Genomic DNA, 19,443 nt, shown 5'->3' with positions numbered 1-19,443 from the left:
GCAATAATGTGCTGAAGCTGACCTGGCTGTTTGCTATTTGCTGCAAGGACGTGTCAGAGTTTGCAACAGCAATCACATCCAGAAAGCACACACAAGTAACTGATTCAGCAGGATTCAATAACTTCTCTTTATATATAATATAACGCATAAAGTAAATATACAATGCCAAAAGCAGGTTTTCCAATGTGGTAGTCAATACAAGCAAAACACAAGCAGAGGAGAGGAGTTTCAGTTTCAGTTTTGAGCAGCAGACTAGCACTAGCTCAGCACAGACTAAGAGCTGCACAACTAAGCCACGCCCAGGCTCCTTGCTGTCTCCTTCCTTGTTGCTCACTCAGTTTCCAAACAGCCCTCAACTCTCTCGCACACTGACAGGACGCTAGCCAGATGAATACCGATGGATGCTGGTAGGCAGAGGCAGATTTTTTTTTTCTTATTTTCCTCCCCAAAATCTAAGGTGCATCTTATACTCCGAAAAATACGGTAGTAACCTGGTCGTTAAATGAATCCGGCTTCCCCATTGAGTTTCCTTGTGAGAAGGTCACAAAAGGGGATCATGTGACCCTCCCCCCAGGGACACTGCGACCGTCATAAAAGTGAACCGGTCGCCAAACATCTGAATTTCGATCCCGTGATCGTGAGGATGCTGAAAAGGTCATAGATGTGAAAGACCATCACAAGTCCCTTTTTTCAGTGCCGGTATAACTTTCAACGGTCATTAAATGAATGGTTATAAGTCAAGGACTGCCTGTATTAAGGAGAGTTCTCATGCATTGGCTGGCACACCTCGGATGTGGATATTGGAAGAGTCGGGTCTGAGCGGCTGGCATCCGTGGGGCAAGGGAAACCTGGGTGCAACGTGTCAGAGGGGGAGGGGGTGGGCATTGAGGGGTGGGTAGGCTGGTGAGGCTGAGCCTCCCCTAACTTCCCCGCCCTCCCCTCCCCCTTGCAGGAAACAAGTGCAGGCCACCAAGGCGGAGGCGGAGAAGGACGGTGTGAAGGTGCCCACCACGCTGGCCGAGTACTGCATCAAAACTAAAGTGCCTTCCAACGACAACAGCTCCGACTTGCTTTACGACGACCTGTACGACGACGACATCGACGACGAAGACGAGGAGGAGGAGGAAGAGGAAGACGCCGATTGTTACGACGACGATGATTCCGGCAACGAGGAGTCGTGACCTGCCCCCTTCTGGCCCTTCTTCCCTCCCTCTTCCACCCGCCCGCCCAGCCTCCCAATCGTACTGCCCCGCCAGTTTTGCCAGAGGGGACGCAGCGGTAAATCCAATGACCGTTCAGAAAAAAAGAAAAAAAGAAGAAGGATAAAAAAAAAAAAGAGAGAGATATACCTTCAAAGGGGCGGGCGGGTGGGGCGAAAAGACCCCAACCAAAACGTGCGTTTCCTGCTTTTCTCCTCTCGTACGGATTCTTGGTTTCGTCCGTCCCCTCCATCACTTCCCGGTCCTTTTGGCCTCGTAGCGAGAAAGACCTGCGCGGATGATCTTGGATCGCACTTCCTTTCCCGTCCCATCACTGTGTTTTTGATTTCCCTCCCTCCCTTCCTCTCCTTTTTTTTTTTTTTTAAAAAAAAAGACAATACCTCCTCCCTGCCACCCCCCCTCCCTCCCTGCCTGCCCCTCTTCCCTTCCGGAGAGTTCACAGTACAGCAAAACAGTCTGGCTCTGTGTTTAGGTTCTCGAATTAAACCCAGTCTTTCATCAAGAGGTTTTGATGTATTTTAACGCCCGGCGGAGACCGTGGAGTGGGGGGGACACACTCCCCCACGAGCTTGCGTAGAGCCCCCCCTACTTCTTCTTTTCCGGGGTCGTCTTCGCTGCTCCTCGTGTGCGCACTTGTTTAGCCTTGTGGTGGTTGGTGCCGGTGGTGGTTTTACTCCTTTTTTGTTATTTTTTTTCTCTCCCCCCCTTCCCCCCTCAAGGCGGAGGGCGAAAAGCTTCTGTGTTTTTGAACTAGGCCGCTGCCAGACCTGTTGCCGAAAAAGGCCCGCTGTTCCAATTTCAAGTTTGCTAAGCTCACGGCGGGACGAGGGAGGTGGGTGGGATTGGCAGCTTGGCAAGGGGGGGCTGAAAACCTCCCGAGGCAGATCGAGGGGGGGGATCGTCCGAGTGGGGGAGCAGTTGTCTTGTGATATGAATCTTCCAATAAACACGTCGAAACGCGCACCGTTTTCTGTCCCGAGTTACAGAGGGTTGCATCCAGGGAGCGGCTGCCTATTTCCCCGATGGCGGAGAGCAGCGCTGTAATACGAGGCCAGGAATGGGATCTGGAACACGGCTTCTCTCCGCGAGACCCAGCAGCTTTCTGCACCTGTAGGTTTGCAACAGGCGCCTTGCCGCAGACGGGTCTGTCTTCGGAAGAAGTGAGCATCACTTCTGGGGCTGGGTAGATAGAGGGGGGCTGCCCCAAAGCATTTCTTAAACCGAGGGAGGCTCTCCAGCCTTGGCAACTTTTGTGGACTTCAACTCCCAGAATTCCTCAAGCAGCTAAGTTATGCTGGCTGAGGGATTCTGGGAGTTGAAGTCCACAAGTCTTCAAGTTGCCAAGCTTGGACAAGAGCCCTGTCTTAGACCACCCCAATGCTGGAGAAGCAAGAAATAGACTTGTCTAAAAGGAAACAAGGGTCGCCGGTTGCAAATTCCAGAAGAGCCATTAGAAAACAGAGAGGTGATGGGGGGGAGTCTTTGGGGTACGTTGCTTGTATTCCTTTCTGGGCGGTAGACCCGATGCTGTCGGAGCGATGGCTCCTTGGCAGCTCCATCAAGTCCCACTGCCCAGATGAAGGGTTCCCCATAAGAAGACTTAAGTGCTTTGGGGAACGACGGCAGGAGGTCCAAGTTTATTTCGGCAGTGATGATCTGAAGGGAAACCAGCCAAGACCCGATGAGTGTTTCTGGGGTACCCCCATTCATCTGATTGCAGGAAAAGAGAGGCTGCTGGAGTGGTCCCAGACACCCATCCAGGAATTGTGCTTCTCCTTCAAACACTGGCTTTGCCTTTCATCCGCCCCATTTCTGAGCCTGGCCCTTGAGGGCCTCTCAGGATCCTAGCCAGGAAGGGCCCTCTTTGACCCCCATTGACCCAAAGCTGCAGTTGGGTCTTCTCAGGTTGGATGGCCCTTCAGAACCAGAGAGATGGTTGCAACGCTTCCTCAAACACGGAGCCCTTCAATTTTGCTTCTGGCCCCCTGGTGGAAAGAAGGGTAACTCTGGGTGGGTCCCCCCTGTTGGACAAGGAGGGCCGTTCGGATGAACCCCAAGAAAAGAAAAGACAATGGTGGACAGAACAATCCAAATGCGTAACGTTTGGTTGCCAAGAGCCTGCTTTGGACAATCTTAATTTTATTTTTTTTCATTCCCTCCTGCGAGAGGAACTCGTTATAAACTCTGAAAAGTGTGCAGGAGTGGCGCTGTTGCAACGGGCACCCCGAATGTCAGCCCTTGAAGGGGGTCCTCGAGGAGGAGGGAGGGGGTGCTGGGTCCGGCATTGGCATCCTTGGCTCGGCTTGAAATGAGGATGCCGCGTCTTTCAGCTGTCTTGTATTTTGACTGTATTCTCTCCAGTGACTTGTACGCTGAAGCTTGGTGGTGTGCGAGATGCGTTATTAGACCTCCGTCCTTCCCTTGGGCTACGTTTTTAAGGGGGGGCTGGGGAACCCCCAACCCGCCAGCCAGGGCTGCCTCTCCTCCCCTGCGACAAACGGGACGTTCCTTTCCGGTTTAGCACCTTGCTGGTTTCCCCTTTCAGGATCCAACCGATTTTGCTGAAAATGCGGATTCGAGAGATTTGAGGACAAATGTTTACTTGAGCCATCCCTCGCCTGGTTCTCTCCTCTCTTTACCTTTTGTCTGCGTTTACATTTTTCCGATTCGAAAAGGAACGTTCAATTCCTAAACCCGTTCCGAAACCAGCAGGGAGCACACTAGGATTCTTTGGGTAAAATTTTCACTGCTGAAATTCTAAGTATTTCTTCCTTTCCTTCGTTCTCTTCTTGGGTTGGTTCAATTCCTTTAGACCAGGTTAACAAAGGCCTATTTTTCTCTCTTCCCCCTCCCTCTTTCTTTTGTGTTGTCTTCTCTCTCTCTCTCTCCCTCCTTATGGTAATTTAGTTTTGGTTTTTCTGCACATCTGTCTGACTAATAAAATGTGGAATACAGTAGCGCTCTTCTTGCTGATTGCATGTTCAAAAGCCACGTTCGCTGGCCTGCCGAAGTTCTCGAGATGTTGCGGTGTCCATCCTTGCGAGGCTCCTGCTGCAGGTAACGCCTGCTGGGTTCCCTCAGTTCTCTGGGCCCTGCGTCGGAGACGTCTTGGGAACCACCACAAACTGCACAAAAAGAGGAGCTGTGTGTTTGTGGATTCGTGCAGGCTTGGCTTGCAGGGCAGTTTTAAGGTTCTCCTTTGGGGAGATTTTTTCTGGTTCTCTTCCAATATCTCAGGGGCTGCCCCAAAGAAGAGGGAGTCAAGCTATTCTCCAAAGCACCTGAGAGTAGGATAAGAAGCAATGGGTGGAAACTAACCAAGGAGAGAAGCAACTTAGAACTAAGGAGAAATTTCCTGACAGTGAGAACAATTAACCAGTGGAACAGCTTGCCACCAGAAGTGGTGAATGCTCCATCACTGGAGGCTTTTAAGAAGAGATTAACGGACAACCGTTTGTCTGAAGTGGTGTAGGGTTTCCTGCCTAAGCAGAGGGTTGGACTAGAAGACCTCCAAGGTCCCCTCCAGCTCTTGTCATTCTGTTAATTACATCCCTTCACAGTGAAAATGGCAGCCAAGACAGGATGGCAGGATAGCGGTCATTCCTAAGCTAACCACCGGTTTTAAAAAAGGGGTTTGCAGTTTTAAATTGGAATAATTTATCACTGAAGGTCCCTGCTCGGATGGGGGGTTTTTTTGGACAAATATTGTCGGTTTCACAGCTTCTAGCCATAGGCTCCAAGTCAGTATTTTTCCTTGCGTGGCAAAACTGTAATTTAATAGAAATTTTAAGCTGGACCACAGAAGTCTGATCCCACTCACTGCTAGCAAAGTCAAGCAAAGCAATTAGCCAACAATGGCGAAAGGGAACAAAGTGTAGCAGTTACATTCCGATTTTATTTATTTATTATTTTATTTTCGCCCTTTGAGATCCTAACATTTCAGGAATAGTCTTCAAGCTACCTAGGTTGGCATTAAGATAAGCATTGGCTGTGTTGGTGGCAGAAAAAACAGGCCCCGGGTGGCTATGAAGGGAAATGTAGGGTGCTGGATAGGTTGCTCACTGCCAGGATACGAGAAGGAAACTGAGCCACTCCAGAATCACTCCCGGCAACTCACTGTTTTCTGAGATCTGGAGCGACTACACTGCTCCAAACCCCACCTTTTACAACTTTGGCGGTTTCTGAAACACAATAGTCCAGATCAGGGGTGTGAAACTCAAGGCCTGGAGGCCGGAACTGGCCCGCAGGATGCTTAGTTCTGGCCCGCAGGGCCGCCCTGGAAACAGCGAAGGACTGACTGTGCAGTCCTCCCAAGCTCCTGTTTTCGCTGGCAGAGTGCTTGGGCCACCATAAGCGCCAACACGAGTGACTTCGAGCTGGCCATGGCCTCCCCGACTTCCCCAAGGTTAAAATAAAACCCTGATGCAGCCCTCAATGAAATCGAGTTTGACACCCCTGGTCCAGATGATTCACCGGCCATTGTAGGTTAGTTCTCTTTGCCCGTTGTTGCAGTCTGCTACTTGAAGAAGCAAGTGAGCAAAGTGTGATTTTTGGATAACCAGAAGCATCCCACCTCAGGCCAAGTCCCAGAACCGCTCTGCTGGTTCTTAAAATCGAAGGGTGCGGAAACTCACGAGGCTAAGACACTGGGCTGATGATTGGCAGGTTCACGTTCGAGACCCGTTTGCTGCCAGGAGTGAGCTCCCGTCACTCGCTCCACCTCCTGCTGACCCAGCAGTTCGACAGCAGACAATCGCGAGTAAATAAACAGGTACCACTTCAATGGGCAACTTAATGGGGACGTGAAAGGAGCCCCTAATTGGGCGTCCTCCAGGCAATGGTGAGGTCACCGATGAAATCGTTTCAACATGGAAGTGCTTCGGCACTCCCAACAGTAGTAGTAGTACTTGAATTGCCAATGATCTATAGAAATTACCTTCTACCATTTCTGGAGGCACTGAAAGTTCCCTTTATTGGTGGTAAACTGATAAATTTCAATCTTCCCAAGCAAACAATCCCTGTGTGTTGACCCCTTCCCTACGTGCTGGGTCTCCTTCCACCCAAGGTAAGCAAGATGCCTACATGAACCTTTTGAGACCCATCTCTTCCTCATCTTCTGAGACCCAACTCTCAACGATGTAGAAAGCTTCTGTTCTCCATATACTCCTTTCTAGACCAAAGAAGAAGGAGGCTGGCTTCTACCTTTTGGCAGTGGCACATGGGGCCCCTTAGAGCTGCTGCTGAGTTGGATAGTCTTGGGGAGGTCAGTTACCGAACCACCCACTGAATCCGGTTGGAAAACAGAGACCGCAAACATTGTTGATATGCTTAGAACTTTATTAGAGGAGGGTCTGAGCTAAAAAATAAATGAAATTTCTGAAACCTTCATTAAGGTGAGGGGAAGTTTTCTGGCACCCACCCCCTTCAGTCTTGGTGCCCCTCTCAAGAGGGGAGGAAGAACGCGGCCGTGGAAGGCAGGAGGGTGTCCTGGCCAAGGAAAGGGAGCTCAGGATCGGCAGACACCATTTGGGGAGACGCTGGCAGTCCAAGCAATGGCTACCGAAAACAAAAAAACGGAACATGGGCGTGAAGGGAGACTAATAACCTTTAGCTTATTTCTTAATTGTCCCAAGAAAAGTGCAACATTGCAATTTATAACTAGGCTGCCCACCAACCTTCCGGCTGGCAGGAACGGGGGCCAAACGAAGCAGGGCCCTTCGGAAAACGCCAAAATTGTATTTTATTATTTTTTTAAAAGAAAAAGAAACAAAGAACAGATTAAAAACTCCTGGTTTTTTTCTGAGTCTCTGACTGCTTGCCTGAGCGAAGTAGTATTTTTAAAGTCAGAAAAGGCTTCCGGGGTCAAATATATATATATATATATATATATATTTGAAAATTATATATATATAATTTTAAAAAGTGGCACACTCCTGTCCCTTGGACAAGCGCTAAAATCCTCCAAACTATACAAAAGAGAGAGAGAGAAGCTGCCAGAGGGCCCGAAGGGGGAGCCGGTCTGTTTTAGCCCTCCTTATCGGGAAGAAAATTTAAAAAAAGTCTTCGGAAACATGCAGGAACCACGATTAGGCTCTACTACCTTTACAAGTACATACATAAATATTTTACAGAAAACAGCAAATCGGGAAGAGTCACGAACGAGGGGAGTGTCTGCCAATTCTTCCCACGGGGTGTCTGAGCCGAGCTCCCCCAGGAAGGAGGAGGAAGTGGGGGGGGGCATCTCTTTTTCCCTCCGCAGTCGACGGTCTCCGGTGGGAGCCTGAGAAGGACCCTGGGCTACTCCGGACGGTCTCCCTGCCTTTCCTCTGCGCCAGAGCTTAGTTCGTCCAGTACGGAGAAGTCCCGTAGGTGGTTTTTGTAGCCTGAGGTTTCTGCTGCAGGGGGTTGGGTTGGTTGCGCTGGGCAGATCCGCCCTACGGAGAAACGGAGGGGAAAAGTTTTCTTTATCATTTATTTGAGACGGCAGCCATTTCCTTTGGGCGGTGGATGAATCAAAGATTAAATGAATCAAATATTAAAATACAGTTATATAAAACCTGTTGTGTCCTTGAGTTCCCTAACCGCCCCTGGGCTGATGGTCTCTCCCTCATAGCACACAAGGCCTCCTCCTTTGCCTATCATGGCCCCAGCTCCATCCCAGGAGGTGAAGGCACTTTGTAGAATGTCCCAAAGGTGTTTTTTCCAAAAGGCAGCTCCTCTTTCCTCCTTTTTTCTTTCTTTCTTTCAAAATGTTTTGCTTCCCATCCAAGAGGACGAGAAGTTGATTCTATTGCTTTGTAAGGCCACACTTGGAATGCAGCATCCAGTTTCGGTCACCAAAATATAAAAAAAAAAAGACGTTGAGACTCTGGAAAGAGTGCAGAGAAGAGCAACCAAGAGGATTAAAGGCCTGGAGACCTTCACATACAACTATGTGAAGAAGGGCTACAGGATTTGGGTTTGGCCAGTCTAGAGAAAAGAGAGACTAGGGGGCACATGACAGCAGTCTCCCGGTATTTGAGGGGCTGCCTGAAAAGGGGGGGGGGTGTTTGTCAAATTATTCTCCAAAGCACCAGAAGGCAGGAGAAGAAGCAACGGACGGAAACTTCCCAAGGAAAGAATCAACCTAGAACTAAGGAGAAATTTCCTGACAGTTAGGACAATTCACCAGTGGAACGACTTCCCTCCAGAAGTTGTGGGGGCTCCATCACTGGAGGTTTTCAAGAAGGGACTGGACAGCCACTGGTCTGAAATGGTATAAGGTCTCCTGCTTGAGCAGGAGGCTGGACTAGATGACCTCCAAGGTACCCTTCCAACTCGGTTATTCTGAAGAAGCGTCTTCAGTTCTGAAACATTTTCGCATCCAAACCCAAGAAAACCGAGTTGCCTTTTGGGAAAAGAACCCTTTGGGGGGCCACCGTGGCCTGGATGATAAGAGAATCTCCGCAGAGCCTTGTGGGGGCACATTTTCCATTCACGTGGAGTGTCATCCTAGGCCAGTGACGGCTAACCTTTCCTGGACCAAGCACCCAAAGCACGTGAACCCCCCCCCAAATGCAATGCGCGTGTGTTCCGCCCTGTGCCCTGCCCCCCCCGCACATGCACGCCACCTGTGCATGCCCCCATGCGTGTGCGGCACCCCACATGCACCCCGCTTTCCCCTGCATATGCACGGCAGAGGCTCAAAGAACAGCTGGCTGGGGCGATGGCTCGCGTGCCCACAGAGAGGGTGCTGGGTGCCATCACGGTCCTAGGCCCTTTAGGGAGCACCCTGAAACTTATCCCAATTTTTCCTCTTGGCTTAACCACGTGGGGAAGGTTGGCTCTTCTCACTGAAGGTGTCCCATCAGCACCAGAAGTCTTGGCGCAGCCTTTGAGTACCCTAGAGCAGAGGTCTTCAAACTTGGCAGCTTTAAGACTTGTGGACTTCAACTCCCAGAATTCTCCAGCCAGCTATGCTGGCTGGAGAATTCTGGGAGTTGAAGTCCACAAGTCTTAAAGCTGCCAAGTTTGAGGACCCCCTGCCCTAAATCATTGGAAGATCATCTTTGGATGCTCTAAGCAGGGCTGTCCTGACCTAGATCACGGAACAGACTCCTTGTCCCCCCCCCCAAAAAACCCCCCTTTTTCTTTGGCTAATGTGAATTTCTAGCATTCACATCCAGCAAAGTCCCAGCAAAGAGTCTTTCAAGGGTGAATTGCAACTACGGACTCTTATCAGTCCTTGGATAGTTGCCAGGCTCAACGCGGTACAATGGGATACGTGGCAAGGAGTCTTTTCAGATGAAGCAAATCTTCCCGCTAATAAACGAACTAATTGTCTCCTCCCGACACCACTCTTCTTTCGCTCCTCTTTATTCCCTATGGGAGGGGCCATTCAGCGTCCCCTTGCGCCTTTACTCCCGAGTCGAACCCTGTTCCTTAATTGTTCCCTTCTCCTGGCAGCTCTGCGCATGCGCACATCGGGAACAGGCTCCAGCTGTTCTTCAGTCCCACTTATCTCCGACTCCGAAGGTAGTTGATAACTGTCGGACGGCCCTGGCCCCATCTCTGCCTCTGATGCAGAGCTCTCATCAGAGCCTTCCTCAGACTCCAGGACTGGCCCCTGTTCCTCCCCAACCTCCTCACTGTCCGAGTCTGCCCCCAGCTCCGCTGGCTGGCCACAACAAGAGCTGTGTCAAGTTTCGAGGTCGTCTCAAATAAATTGCATTTCAAACAAAGTCTTTGATGAAAAACTCCTATTTATTAAGCACGACATTCTAACCCGACTCCAATCGAAGCCAACACTGACTTCCAGCCCCAAAACCCTCCCTTTCCGTTCCCCACTCCCCTGCGCTCATTGGCCATCTTCCAAGTCATTCTACCCCTAATCTACTGCTCCAGCTCAAAGGAATTTCCCCCCTCCCATCTCATCTCCTAGGGCAGTGATGGCTAACCTTTTTGCTGTCGCGTGCCAAAAGTGGTGGGAGTGTGGGGGAAATTGTGCGTGCATGTGCCCATACCCATAATTCAATGTGCCCCACCCCCCATACATGCATGCATGACCTGCGCTCCCGCAGCTTTTGGCACATGAGAGTATGGTGGGCCCGGTAGGCCCATTTTTCGCCCTCCCCAGGCTCCAGAGCCTTTCTAGGGACCTAGGGAGGGCAAAAACAGCCCCCCCACCACCACCGAGGCCCTCCGGAGGCCGGAAATAGCCGGTTTTCCGACTTCCAGTCTCACCGGAGCTGAGCTAGGTCAACGCTCGCGTGCCCACCGATATGGCTTCGTGTGCCACCTGTGGCACGCATGCCATAGGTTCGCCATCACGGTCCTAGGGGATATTATCTCCAGGGAAAATAAGTAGGTGAAAAGTCAAACGTCCCTTTCCAGATGCCTTCGCTTCTCCTTCTTATGTCAGCACTAGAGTAAATGCAGCTTGAAGTGCTGACATGCTGCCAGATTTAAAGGAAGGGGCTTCACAGGCCTTCCCCTCTGTGTTTTGAAGATGGAGGGCTGATGGGTGCAGAGAATTGGAAGACGAACTGGAAGGATTTTTTTAACAGACGGCCTGCAAGGATTTCCTGTCTCCTGAGCAAAAAGGGGGAAAACTAGAATAGCCGTAGGTTTCATTTCCTCCCCAACACAGCATGGAAGTTTTTCTAAAATGACGGCTCTTAATCCCTCTGTCAGGCCTGCCGCAACGAGGAAAGTATTGCAGTACAGACAGTCCTCGACACAAGTCGACAGTTCACTTAGTGACCGCTCGTTTACAACGGTACTACAAAAAGTGACTTAATGACCACTTTTCACACTTACGACCGCTGCAGCATCCCCATGGTCACGGGATTGACATTCGGATGCTTCACCACTGATTCGCATTTATGATGGTTGCAGTGACCCGGGGTCATGTGATCCTCTTTTGCGACCGCCCGGCCCGCAAAGTCAATGGGGAAACCGGATAAACCTGAACCACTGTGTAACTCACTTAACAGCTGATGTGATTCACTTAACCACGGTGGCAAGAGAGGTCATAAAATGGGACGAAACTCACTTCACAAATTTCTCACTTACCCGCATAAATTTTGGGCGTAAGTTGAGGACTGTCTGTAATGCAAAGCCAGAGCTGAGAATCGTGTGCCCAAACCCCCTAGTTCAACTCTTCCCCCCTTTAGCTGTCTCTCATCACCCACCCCATGGAACCAATCAGGTTCAGGAAATAGGTTTCCAAGCTTGGTCCAAGCCCATTTTTGGCATGTGGGCCCCTCTTTCCTCCTGCCACCTGGGTGACCTTGAGGCAGTGCCTGGAGGAGATACAGTGGTTACTTCCGTTTCCCCAAGCATTCGCCTTCGTTCCCCTTCCCCACACTTCGTGGCAGTCTGTCCCACAAAGGACAAGCAAGCATAAAGTGGCAGCCGGCACGCTCTCAAATCCTCTAATTCAATCCTTTTGTGTTGAAATCATCCATTTTGACCAGAAAGAAAACCAGGGTTAGAAAAGACAACGGGTTACCAAGAGGGATCCAGCCACTCACCTGCCCGTCCTGTTGAAGATGATGGTGCAGCACCTGGGAATGCGGCTGTTGGTGCGCAGGCAAGATATGGAGGAAGGGTGCTGGAGCGTAGCCAGCAGCAGCCCCGGGGTTCAGGGGCCCCGTGGAGCTGAGGGCCGAGGGCAGGTTGAACGGGGGAGGGGTCCCGGCGTGGAATCCCTGCTTGTCAAAAGCCTGGAAAGAGGAGGAGAGAGGGGAACAAAAATTGAAACTTGCATCCTTTAAAAAGCCAGGGTGGGGTGGTGGGCAGAGAGGCATCATCTGCAGATGATGGCTGAAGAGCAGGGCAAGGAAACCCAACTCAATAAGGTCCATGAGGCTGACTTTCTTCCCAGTTTGGGGCCCTCTAGACTGGCTAAATTCAAGGCTTTGTGGTCCCTGCCACTTGCTAAGTAGTTATACAAATATTTATACGTATATTTATATTTATAGGCAAGTTGGGGTAGTTCTCAACTTACAGCTGTTCGTTTAATGGCCTTGGAAGTTATAACTGCACCGAAAAAAAGTGATTTATGACTGTTTTTCACACTGACGACCCCATGGTCACGTGATCAAAATTCAGAGGCTGGGCAACTGACATGTACTTGTGATGGTTGTAGGGTCCCCGGGGGAGGGGGAGGGTCACGTGATCCCCTTTTGCGACCTTCCGACAAGCCAAATCAATGGGGGAAGCCAGACTGACTTAAGTATTTAGTAACTGCAATGATTCCACTTAACAACTGTGGCAAGAAAGGTTGCAAAATGAGGCAAAATGTGGCAGTGTCGCTCAGCAACAGAAATATTGAGCTCCATTGTAGTTGTAAATCGAGGACTAGCTATGTTTAAGGAAACTGAGGTTATAGAAGCAGTGGAGCATTAACCCCTGCAGGCTGGAGAGAAGGGCTACTCAGAGGTCATGGCCCCATCAGATCCCAGTTCAAAGGAGGAGGAGGAGGAACCGGGACCATCTGACGGGGATGGCACACCTCCTGTTGTGGTCCACCAGAAGCCTGCGGAGCTGGCAGCAGTCAGACAGTGAGGAAGCTGGAAAGGACAATGGACCAGTCCTGGAGTCAGGGGAAGGCCCAGACGAGGGCTCTGCGTCGGAGGCAGAGATGGTTCCAGGGCCATCCAGGAGTGATGTGTGGACTCCGGAGCCTCCAGAGTCGGACAGCAGAGAGGCAGAGGAACAGGAGGAGCCTGTTCCTAGTGCGCGCATTCGCACAGCTGCCAAAAGGCAAGAGCAACTAAAGCAAAAGGGATGACTCGGGTGTAAGGCCAGGAGATGATTGACCCCTCCCATAAGGGTTAAAAGAGCAGCAAAAGCTCTTGGGCTCTTTGTAGGAAAGTAACATTGCTAAATCTGTTTCCAGTTGGCGTGTCTTGTTTCTGAACTTTGTGGGGCTTTGCCAAGAAAGGCCTTTGGCAGAATGCCAAAGAAGATAAAGGTTTGTGATAAACCCGATGGACTTATTCTGAAAGACTTGGTTTGCAATTAATTTGGACTAAGCAGGGAATGAAATAATTCTCAGCTGTTATAATAAAATAGGTTTGTTTGGGACTAACTGTGTCTTGTAATTACTAAGTGAGCCTAGGTCACAAAACCTCCCTCGGCATGTCTGGAGAGGCCAAGGGCTGAGGATGATGCTGTCCCGGGCCCCTCAGGCTTTGGGAGAGGTAGTCGACCAGGCGGAGAGCTGCCTGCCCTCACAGACATGGGGAGGATTGGCTGCAAACAGGCTATGGTGTTGAGAGACAGATGATCCCCTCCGATGAGGAACAGCTGCCTCCCCCGCTCGATCCAAGGGCACGAGAGCAGAGCGGAGGCAAGCTCGAAGGAGGTCTGCAAGGCTGCTGGCGAGAAGGCCGCCTCTCCTTCCTCACAAGGAACACCTGGTGTGGGTTGACTTAAGGAGATGCCGGGGGGGGGGGGAATCTGTTGGGGACCATTGTTTGTTTTGGCTTACATTCCCCAGGCTTTGACTCGTGCTCTTGCCTGTGACTTGCCTTTGCCTTGAGGACTGCCTTTGGCCTCGTGGAGTTCCCTCTGGCCTTTGTCCCTGGACTCTGGACCTCGCCCCGTGAGCTTTCACCTTGTTTTTGGACTCTGCCTTTGCAAATTGGTTTGCTGCTTACTAGCTTTGGTTTGTGGGACTCTGGGAAGCTGCCTTCAGGGTAGTGTGGGGTGTTGTAGGGTCGTTTGTTGTGAAACAAACAAACAAAGAAGAGGGGATCAAGCTATTCTCCAAAGCACCTGAGGGCAGGACAAGAAGCAATGGGGGGAAACGAAGGAGAAATTTCCTGGCAGTGAGAACATTTAATCAGTGGAGCAACTTGCCTCCAGAAGTTGTGAATGCTCCAACACTGGAAGTTTTTAAAAAGATATTGGACAACCATTTGTCTGAAGTGGTATAAGGTTTCCTGCCTAAGCAGGGGGTTGGACTAGAAGACCTCCAAGGTCCCTTCCAACTCTTTTATTCTAAATTTAACAGAGCAATAAATAATTCTCCCAAGGCCGGCCTCTACCTAGGTGACCTGGGTCATAACATTTCCAGGGCAGGACAGACTTACGAACCCTTACGAACCCTTTAAGAGAGTTGGGATGGGATGGGATCAGGGGTGGGTTCTAAATTTTTTTACTACCGGTTCTGTGGGCGTGGCTTATTTTGTGGGCGTGGTTTGATGGTCATGTGACAAACAATTCTTTAGGATTTAGCAGAAGTACTGGTCTACCAGGCTTTTAACTGCTTGCAGAGTCGTACCGGTCTACTCATTTGTTTTTGGAGCACACTGGTCTACCACCACATGGCCTTTTACCGCTGATCAGCTGTAGGGCGGCCCTTTGAAGTGCTGCGGCAAGAGTTTAAACAGTTTTTTGCTGCTCTGCCACCACCGAGAGCATCGGAAACCGCTTTCAGGCAGTTCAGGCCTCAATTGCCAATCTACCAACACCGAGCGGTTTACAAGGAGCAGATCGGTTCTAGGCGATCAGTTGGGAGGCTTCTTGGCTTCTCAATTTAAAGCCACAGTGTCTTGTTTTTTTCTCTCTCTTCTTTGTCAAGTAAGCCCTGATTTTTTCCTTCTAGCTGATCAGCTGGGAGACTGGGAGGCAGCGAATAAATTGGGGGCGGGGCCAGGTAGAGATGGCCGGTTCTCCGAACTACTCAAAAGTTCCACTACTGGTTCACAAGAACCGGGGAGAACTGGTAACAACCCACCACTGGATGGGATGTTGAAATGCCCCCAGGACAGGACAGGGTGTGGTCAAAAACATGGTGACGACAACAACACAAATAAAACGCAGGTGGAGTTTCAGTCCTGCTGCTCCGTGGCTGCCATCTTGATGTTTTAGGTCACTCTCTCTCATCAGGACCATCCCTGATGAGGAAGCCGAACACGAAATCAGTCCGGACACAAAGACGCTGAACTCACCTGAGCTTTATTGTAGACAGAGCCACTAATGTCAGGCACACCTGTGTTACTTGAGTTCACAGAAACACCTGGGGACAGAGAGAGAGAGAGAGAGAGAGAGAGAGAGAGAGAGAGTTGGGTCAGCTACGCAAACAGCCAGGGGGTGAGAGCGTTTCCCATGACTGGATCTCCACAATGTCAAAAGGTGATGGGCAACCACGTTCTTTGGGCCGTATGTGCTCTGACACCCTCCGAGTGCAGCTTCCCTTCGAGTGGAAGAGCCCCATGGGTCACGGAATGAAGCAGAGTTGATGCTCCCTTCGTGCCGTAAGAAAACACTTTCCATTTTTCTTCTGGAGGAGAACAAACTGGAACGTATTACTCCTCCAACTGGTACCCTGCCTTTTCCTGTCTGCAGAGCACTAAAATCTAGAATGAATGAATGAACCAACCAACCAACCACAATGTAACACATATGAAATGGGGCATAATCCCAGTTCTTAAAACGATGGTCGTTCTCTCCATGCTGGTGGAAGTTTATATTAAGGTAAAGGTAAAGGTTCCACTCGCACATGTGTGCTAGTCGTTCCCGGCTCTAGGGGGCGGTGCTCATCTCCGTTTCAAAGCCGAAGAGCCAGCGCTGTCCGAAGATGCCTCCATGGTCATGTGGCCGGCATGACTCAATGCCAAAAGCGCATGGAACGCTGTTACCTTCCCACCAAAGATGGTCCCTATTTTCCTACTTGCATTTTTTACCTGCTTTCGAACTGCTAGGTTGGCAGAAGCTGGGACAAGTCACGGGAGCTCACCCCGTTACACAGCACTAGGGATTCAAACTGTTGAACTGCCGACCTTTCGATCGACAAGCACAGTGTCTTAGCCACTGAGCCACCGTGCCCCTTTTAAGTTTATATTACCATATATTATATTCTGTTGTTTAATTCAGTGGTGAAATGCAGCTGGTTCTATCCAGCTTGGGCGAACCGGTAGCGCCGGTGGCGGGAGGCTCCGCCCATCCGTCCAGACATCATCACATCCAGTTTTTGATACTCTGTGCATGTGCAAAAGGTCCTGCACATGCGCAGAGGTGTCGCGCACGAGCAAAGTAAACGCACATGTGCGTTCCCATTTGCGAACCGGTAGCAAAGGTAAGTGGATTTCACCCCTGGTTTAATTTATTATCTACTATATTTTATTTGACGTAGGTGCCACCCAATAGCATAAAAGCAAAATAACTCTCAAAAGATGATCTAAAACAAGAAACAAGATGCCCAATGCAGTCAGTTCAAGGCCAAGGAGAGCAGCTGAGTCTCCAATGTCCTCCAGAATACCCATCAGGACAAGGGCTGTCAACCCTCAGGCCCAACTAGGCAGCATCCTCAGTGCTGGAAGGGAGGGGGCCTCGCACTCTCTCTCTCTCTCTCTACAGATGTGTTGCCTTCTTAGTGTTGGTGGGAGGGGTCTTGCTGGTTTCCTGGATTGGGCAGTTCCCTGCTGATTGATTGACTGATTATCTGAGTTGGAGGTTCCTTGATTGGGTACCCAGAACACTTCCCCCCAACACTGGCAGGGCAAGCCGTTTACGTATAAACAAAGGCCAAGCCCCTTTCTCTTCTAGCACTGATGAGGTTCCCTAGTTGGGTACCCAACGAAACGTCTGCAAGAAAACAACCAGTCTCGGAGAGCACCAAGGACCCCACAGTCCTCCACCTCCTCTCCCTTCTAGCATGTTCCACAGTTGGGTCATGAAACATCTGCAAAAAAACCCACCAAGCACCCCACAGTCGTCGTCCTCCCAATCCTCCTCTCTGCAAACCCCACTCCCTTCTAGCACTGATGAGGTTCCCTAGCTGGGTCATGAAATGTCTGCAAGAAAACCACCATGCTCAGAGAGCACCAAGGACCCCACAGTTCAACCCTGAGCTCTGAACCCTCTCCCCCCCCGTTAGAAAAAGAGCACCCCCAAATTACCTTTCCCTGCTCCGCCGCCAGCTGACTTGTTTTGTGTTTGAGAGGTGGCAACGTACGGCCCTTTGCTGTAGTCTCCAGCCGCCGTCCCCTGGGTGAGGTCATCATAACCTGGGGGTGGGGGGGTGGGAGGGAAGGAGAAAGGCCATTTTCATGGTTGCTGTCACCATTGCAATTGTGCACCAAGTATCGCAGCCCGAAAGTGTAGGAGCATCCAAAATTTACATTTTTCGGATATAAATGATAATAAATATGATTATCTTCATACCCATCTTGAAAACTAAGCATGCAGCAAAAGCAAAAAAAAGGATCAATTAAATGAAATAAACAAAAAAGGGCAGAAGAAAACCCTACTCTAAAGGAAAAGTAGGGTATCAGACAAGTACAGGCAGTCCTCGCCTCACGACCACAAGTGAGCTCAAAATTTCCACTGCTAAGCGAGAAATGCGCTATGTGAGTTTTGCCCCATTTTACGACTCTTCTTGTCATATTTGTTAACTGAATCACTGCGGTTGTTAAGTGAGGAACCTGGTTGTCAAGTGAATCTGGCTTCCCCCGTTGAGTTGGCCTGTGAGAAGGTCGCAAAAGGGGATCAGGTGACTCCCCCCCGGGGACACTGCGACCGTCATAAATGTGAGTCGGTTTGCCAAGCATCTGAGTTTTGATCACATGACCTTGGGGATGCTGCAACGGTCGGAAGTGTGGAAACTGGTCGTAAGTGCTGTTGTAACTTCGAAGGGTCACTAAATGAATGGTTGTAAGTCGAGGACTACACTGAAACAATACACACATTACACCATATACAAGTCAAGAGAAGCTGGTCATCCAGGCCAAATCCCCACAGACAAGAGTTTCAAATAACTTTACACCCAGCTTTGAAAGCCAGAAAGCCCCCCTCGCAAGGCGTTCAAAGGAAGCGGATTGTACCAAATTTGGGGACTGAAGTCGTCGACTCCCCCCACCTCCCTTGAGCTGACCCTATTTAAAAAAGAGCAACCCCCCCCTTTTTTTTTAATTCCTTCCCTTGCTGAACCAGCACAAAGGGCCAAGTTAAGAGCCGCCCTGGGCTGTGCTAGGCTTCCCAGCGCCTCCCCAACCGAGGCAGCCTCCGCTCTGCTTAATGACTCCATCAGGGAGAACAAGGGGTGAGGCTTTTATTAAGCAAGGCTCACCCCTTGATGAGCCTTGGTGGAGCAGCAGACTAAAACTGCTGTTAAAGTAGCACTTAGCTGCCAGCTGCCTGCAATTACTGCGAGTTCGAATCTCACCAGGCTCAAGGTTGACTCAGCCTTCCCTCCTTCAGAGGTAGGTAAAATGAGGACCCGGATTGTGGGGGCAATAAGGTGATTTTGTATAAAAAAGAACCCACCGCTTAAGGGGGCCCCGAAAGCCCTACTAAGCAGGTATATACAAAAGTATGAAGGCTATTGCTTAACGCATTGTAAACCACCCTGAATCTCCGGAGGAGGGCGGCATATAAATTGAAGAAAGAAAGAAAGAAAGAAAGAAAGAAAGAAAGAAAGAAAGAAAGAAAGAAAGAAAGAAAGAAAGAAAGAAAGAAAGAAAGAAAGAAAGAAAGAAAGAAAGAAAGAAAGAAAGAAAGAAAGAAAGAAAGAAAGAAAGAAAGAAAGAAAGAAAGAAAGAAAGAAAGAAAGAAAGAAAGAAAGAAAGAAAGAAAGAAAGAAAGAAAGAAAGAAAGAAAGAAAGAAAGAAGCAAGTAAGTCTATCTCCATTACGGTCGTAGATCGAGGGCTACCCATGGCCTGCTGCCCCTCAAGTTAATCCAAGAGGGACAGGCTGCTTAGAGGTAGTCCTCGACTTACGCCCGTAATGGAACTGGGGGGGGGGGGCTCTGCTCTCCTCCCAGGCCAAAAGAGGGAGGGTGTGCCTTCCACAACCCTCATCCCTGGAGCAGGACTGTCCCTTCCTCCTGTGCCCTCCCCCCCCGCCCAGAGCCAGGTTGGCAATGGTCCTTCCGCCCTGCCCAAAAATGGAGACATGCCACCACCGCCACCCCCCTCCTCCTGAGCCTGCCACCCCCTGCGCCAGGGCCGTCACCTGCTCCATAACTGTGCTGGCCGTAGCTGCCAGCCTGCTGGAAGGGCGTGGAAGCGGCATTCAAGGCCACGCTGTGCTGCTTGGCCGAGGCTGGAGGGACCTGGAAGAAGGTCAAGGGAGGCAACAGAATTTTACGTTGAATGTGGGCCAGCGTGCTCACCGTAAAAAATGACAATAAAGGTTATCTTATCTAAACTCATTTTATGACCTTTTTTGCAGTGGTCGTTAAGAGGACACTGGTCATTAAAGAAATCCGTGGTTCGCGAGGGCATGCT

The 19,443-nt window shown here is 50.2% G+C and overlaps 2 protein-coding genes across 4 annotated transcripts in view; one reads left to right on the top strand and one right to left on the bottom strand.

Annotated features, from left to right (window-relative positions):
* Nucleotides 1–4,177, top strand: part of UBE2R2 (ubiquitin conjugating enzyme E2 R2) — a 64,731-nt gene extending 60,554 nt beyond the window's left edge. For both annotated transcript variants that reach the window (XM_070938983.1, XM_070938982.1), the window contains one exon: nt 953–4,177. In XM_070938983.1, coding sequence (XP_070795084.1) covers nt 953–1,181 — 229 coding nt within the window. In that variant the 3' untranslated portion in view covers nt 1,182–4,177. The remainder of the gene's footprint in view (nt 1–952) is intronic.
* Nucleotides 4,178–7,467: 3,290 nt separating this feature from the next.
* Nucleotides 7,468–19,443, bottom strand: part of UBAP2 (ubiquitin associated protein 2) — a 136,433-nt gene continuing 124,457 nt past the window's right edge. For both annotated transcript variants that reach the window (XM_070938977.1, XM_070938978.1), the window contains exons 24-28: nt 19,169–19,268; nt 17,114–17,221; nt 15,164–15,231; nt 11,735–11,926; nt 7,468–7,654 (exon numbers count right to left, since the gene is read on the bottom strand). In XM_070938977.1, coding sequence (XP_070795078.1) covers nt 7,559–7,654; nt 11,735–11,926; nt 15,164–15,231; nt 17,114–17,221; nt 19,169–19,268 — 564 coding nt within the window. In that variant the 3' untranslated portion in view covers nt 7,468–7,558. The remainder of the gene's footprint in view (nt 7,655–11,734; nt 11,927–15,163; nt 15,232–17,113; nt 17,222–19,168; nt 19,269–19,443) is intronic.

Source organism: Pituophis catenifer, unplaced genomic scaffold (genome assembly GCF_029215685.1).
Source record: "Pituophis catenifer annectens isolate HBS135680 unplaced genomic scaffold, rPitCat1.0.hap2 SCAF_2, whole genome shotgun sequence".
Classification (NCBI taxonomy): Eukaryota; Metazoa; Chordata; class Lepidosauria; order Squamata; family Colubridae; genus Pituophis; species Pituophis catenifer.
The sequence above is the reverse complement of the archived record's forward strand: the minus strand, read 5'-3'. Positions and strand labels throughout refer to the sequence as shown.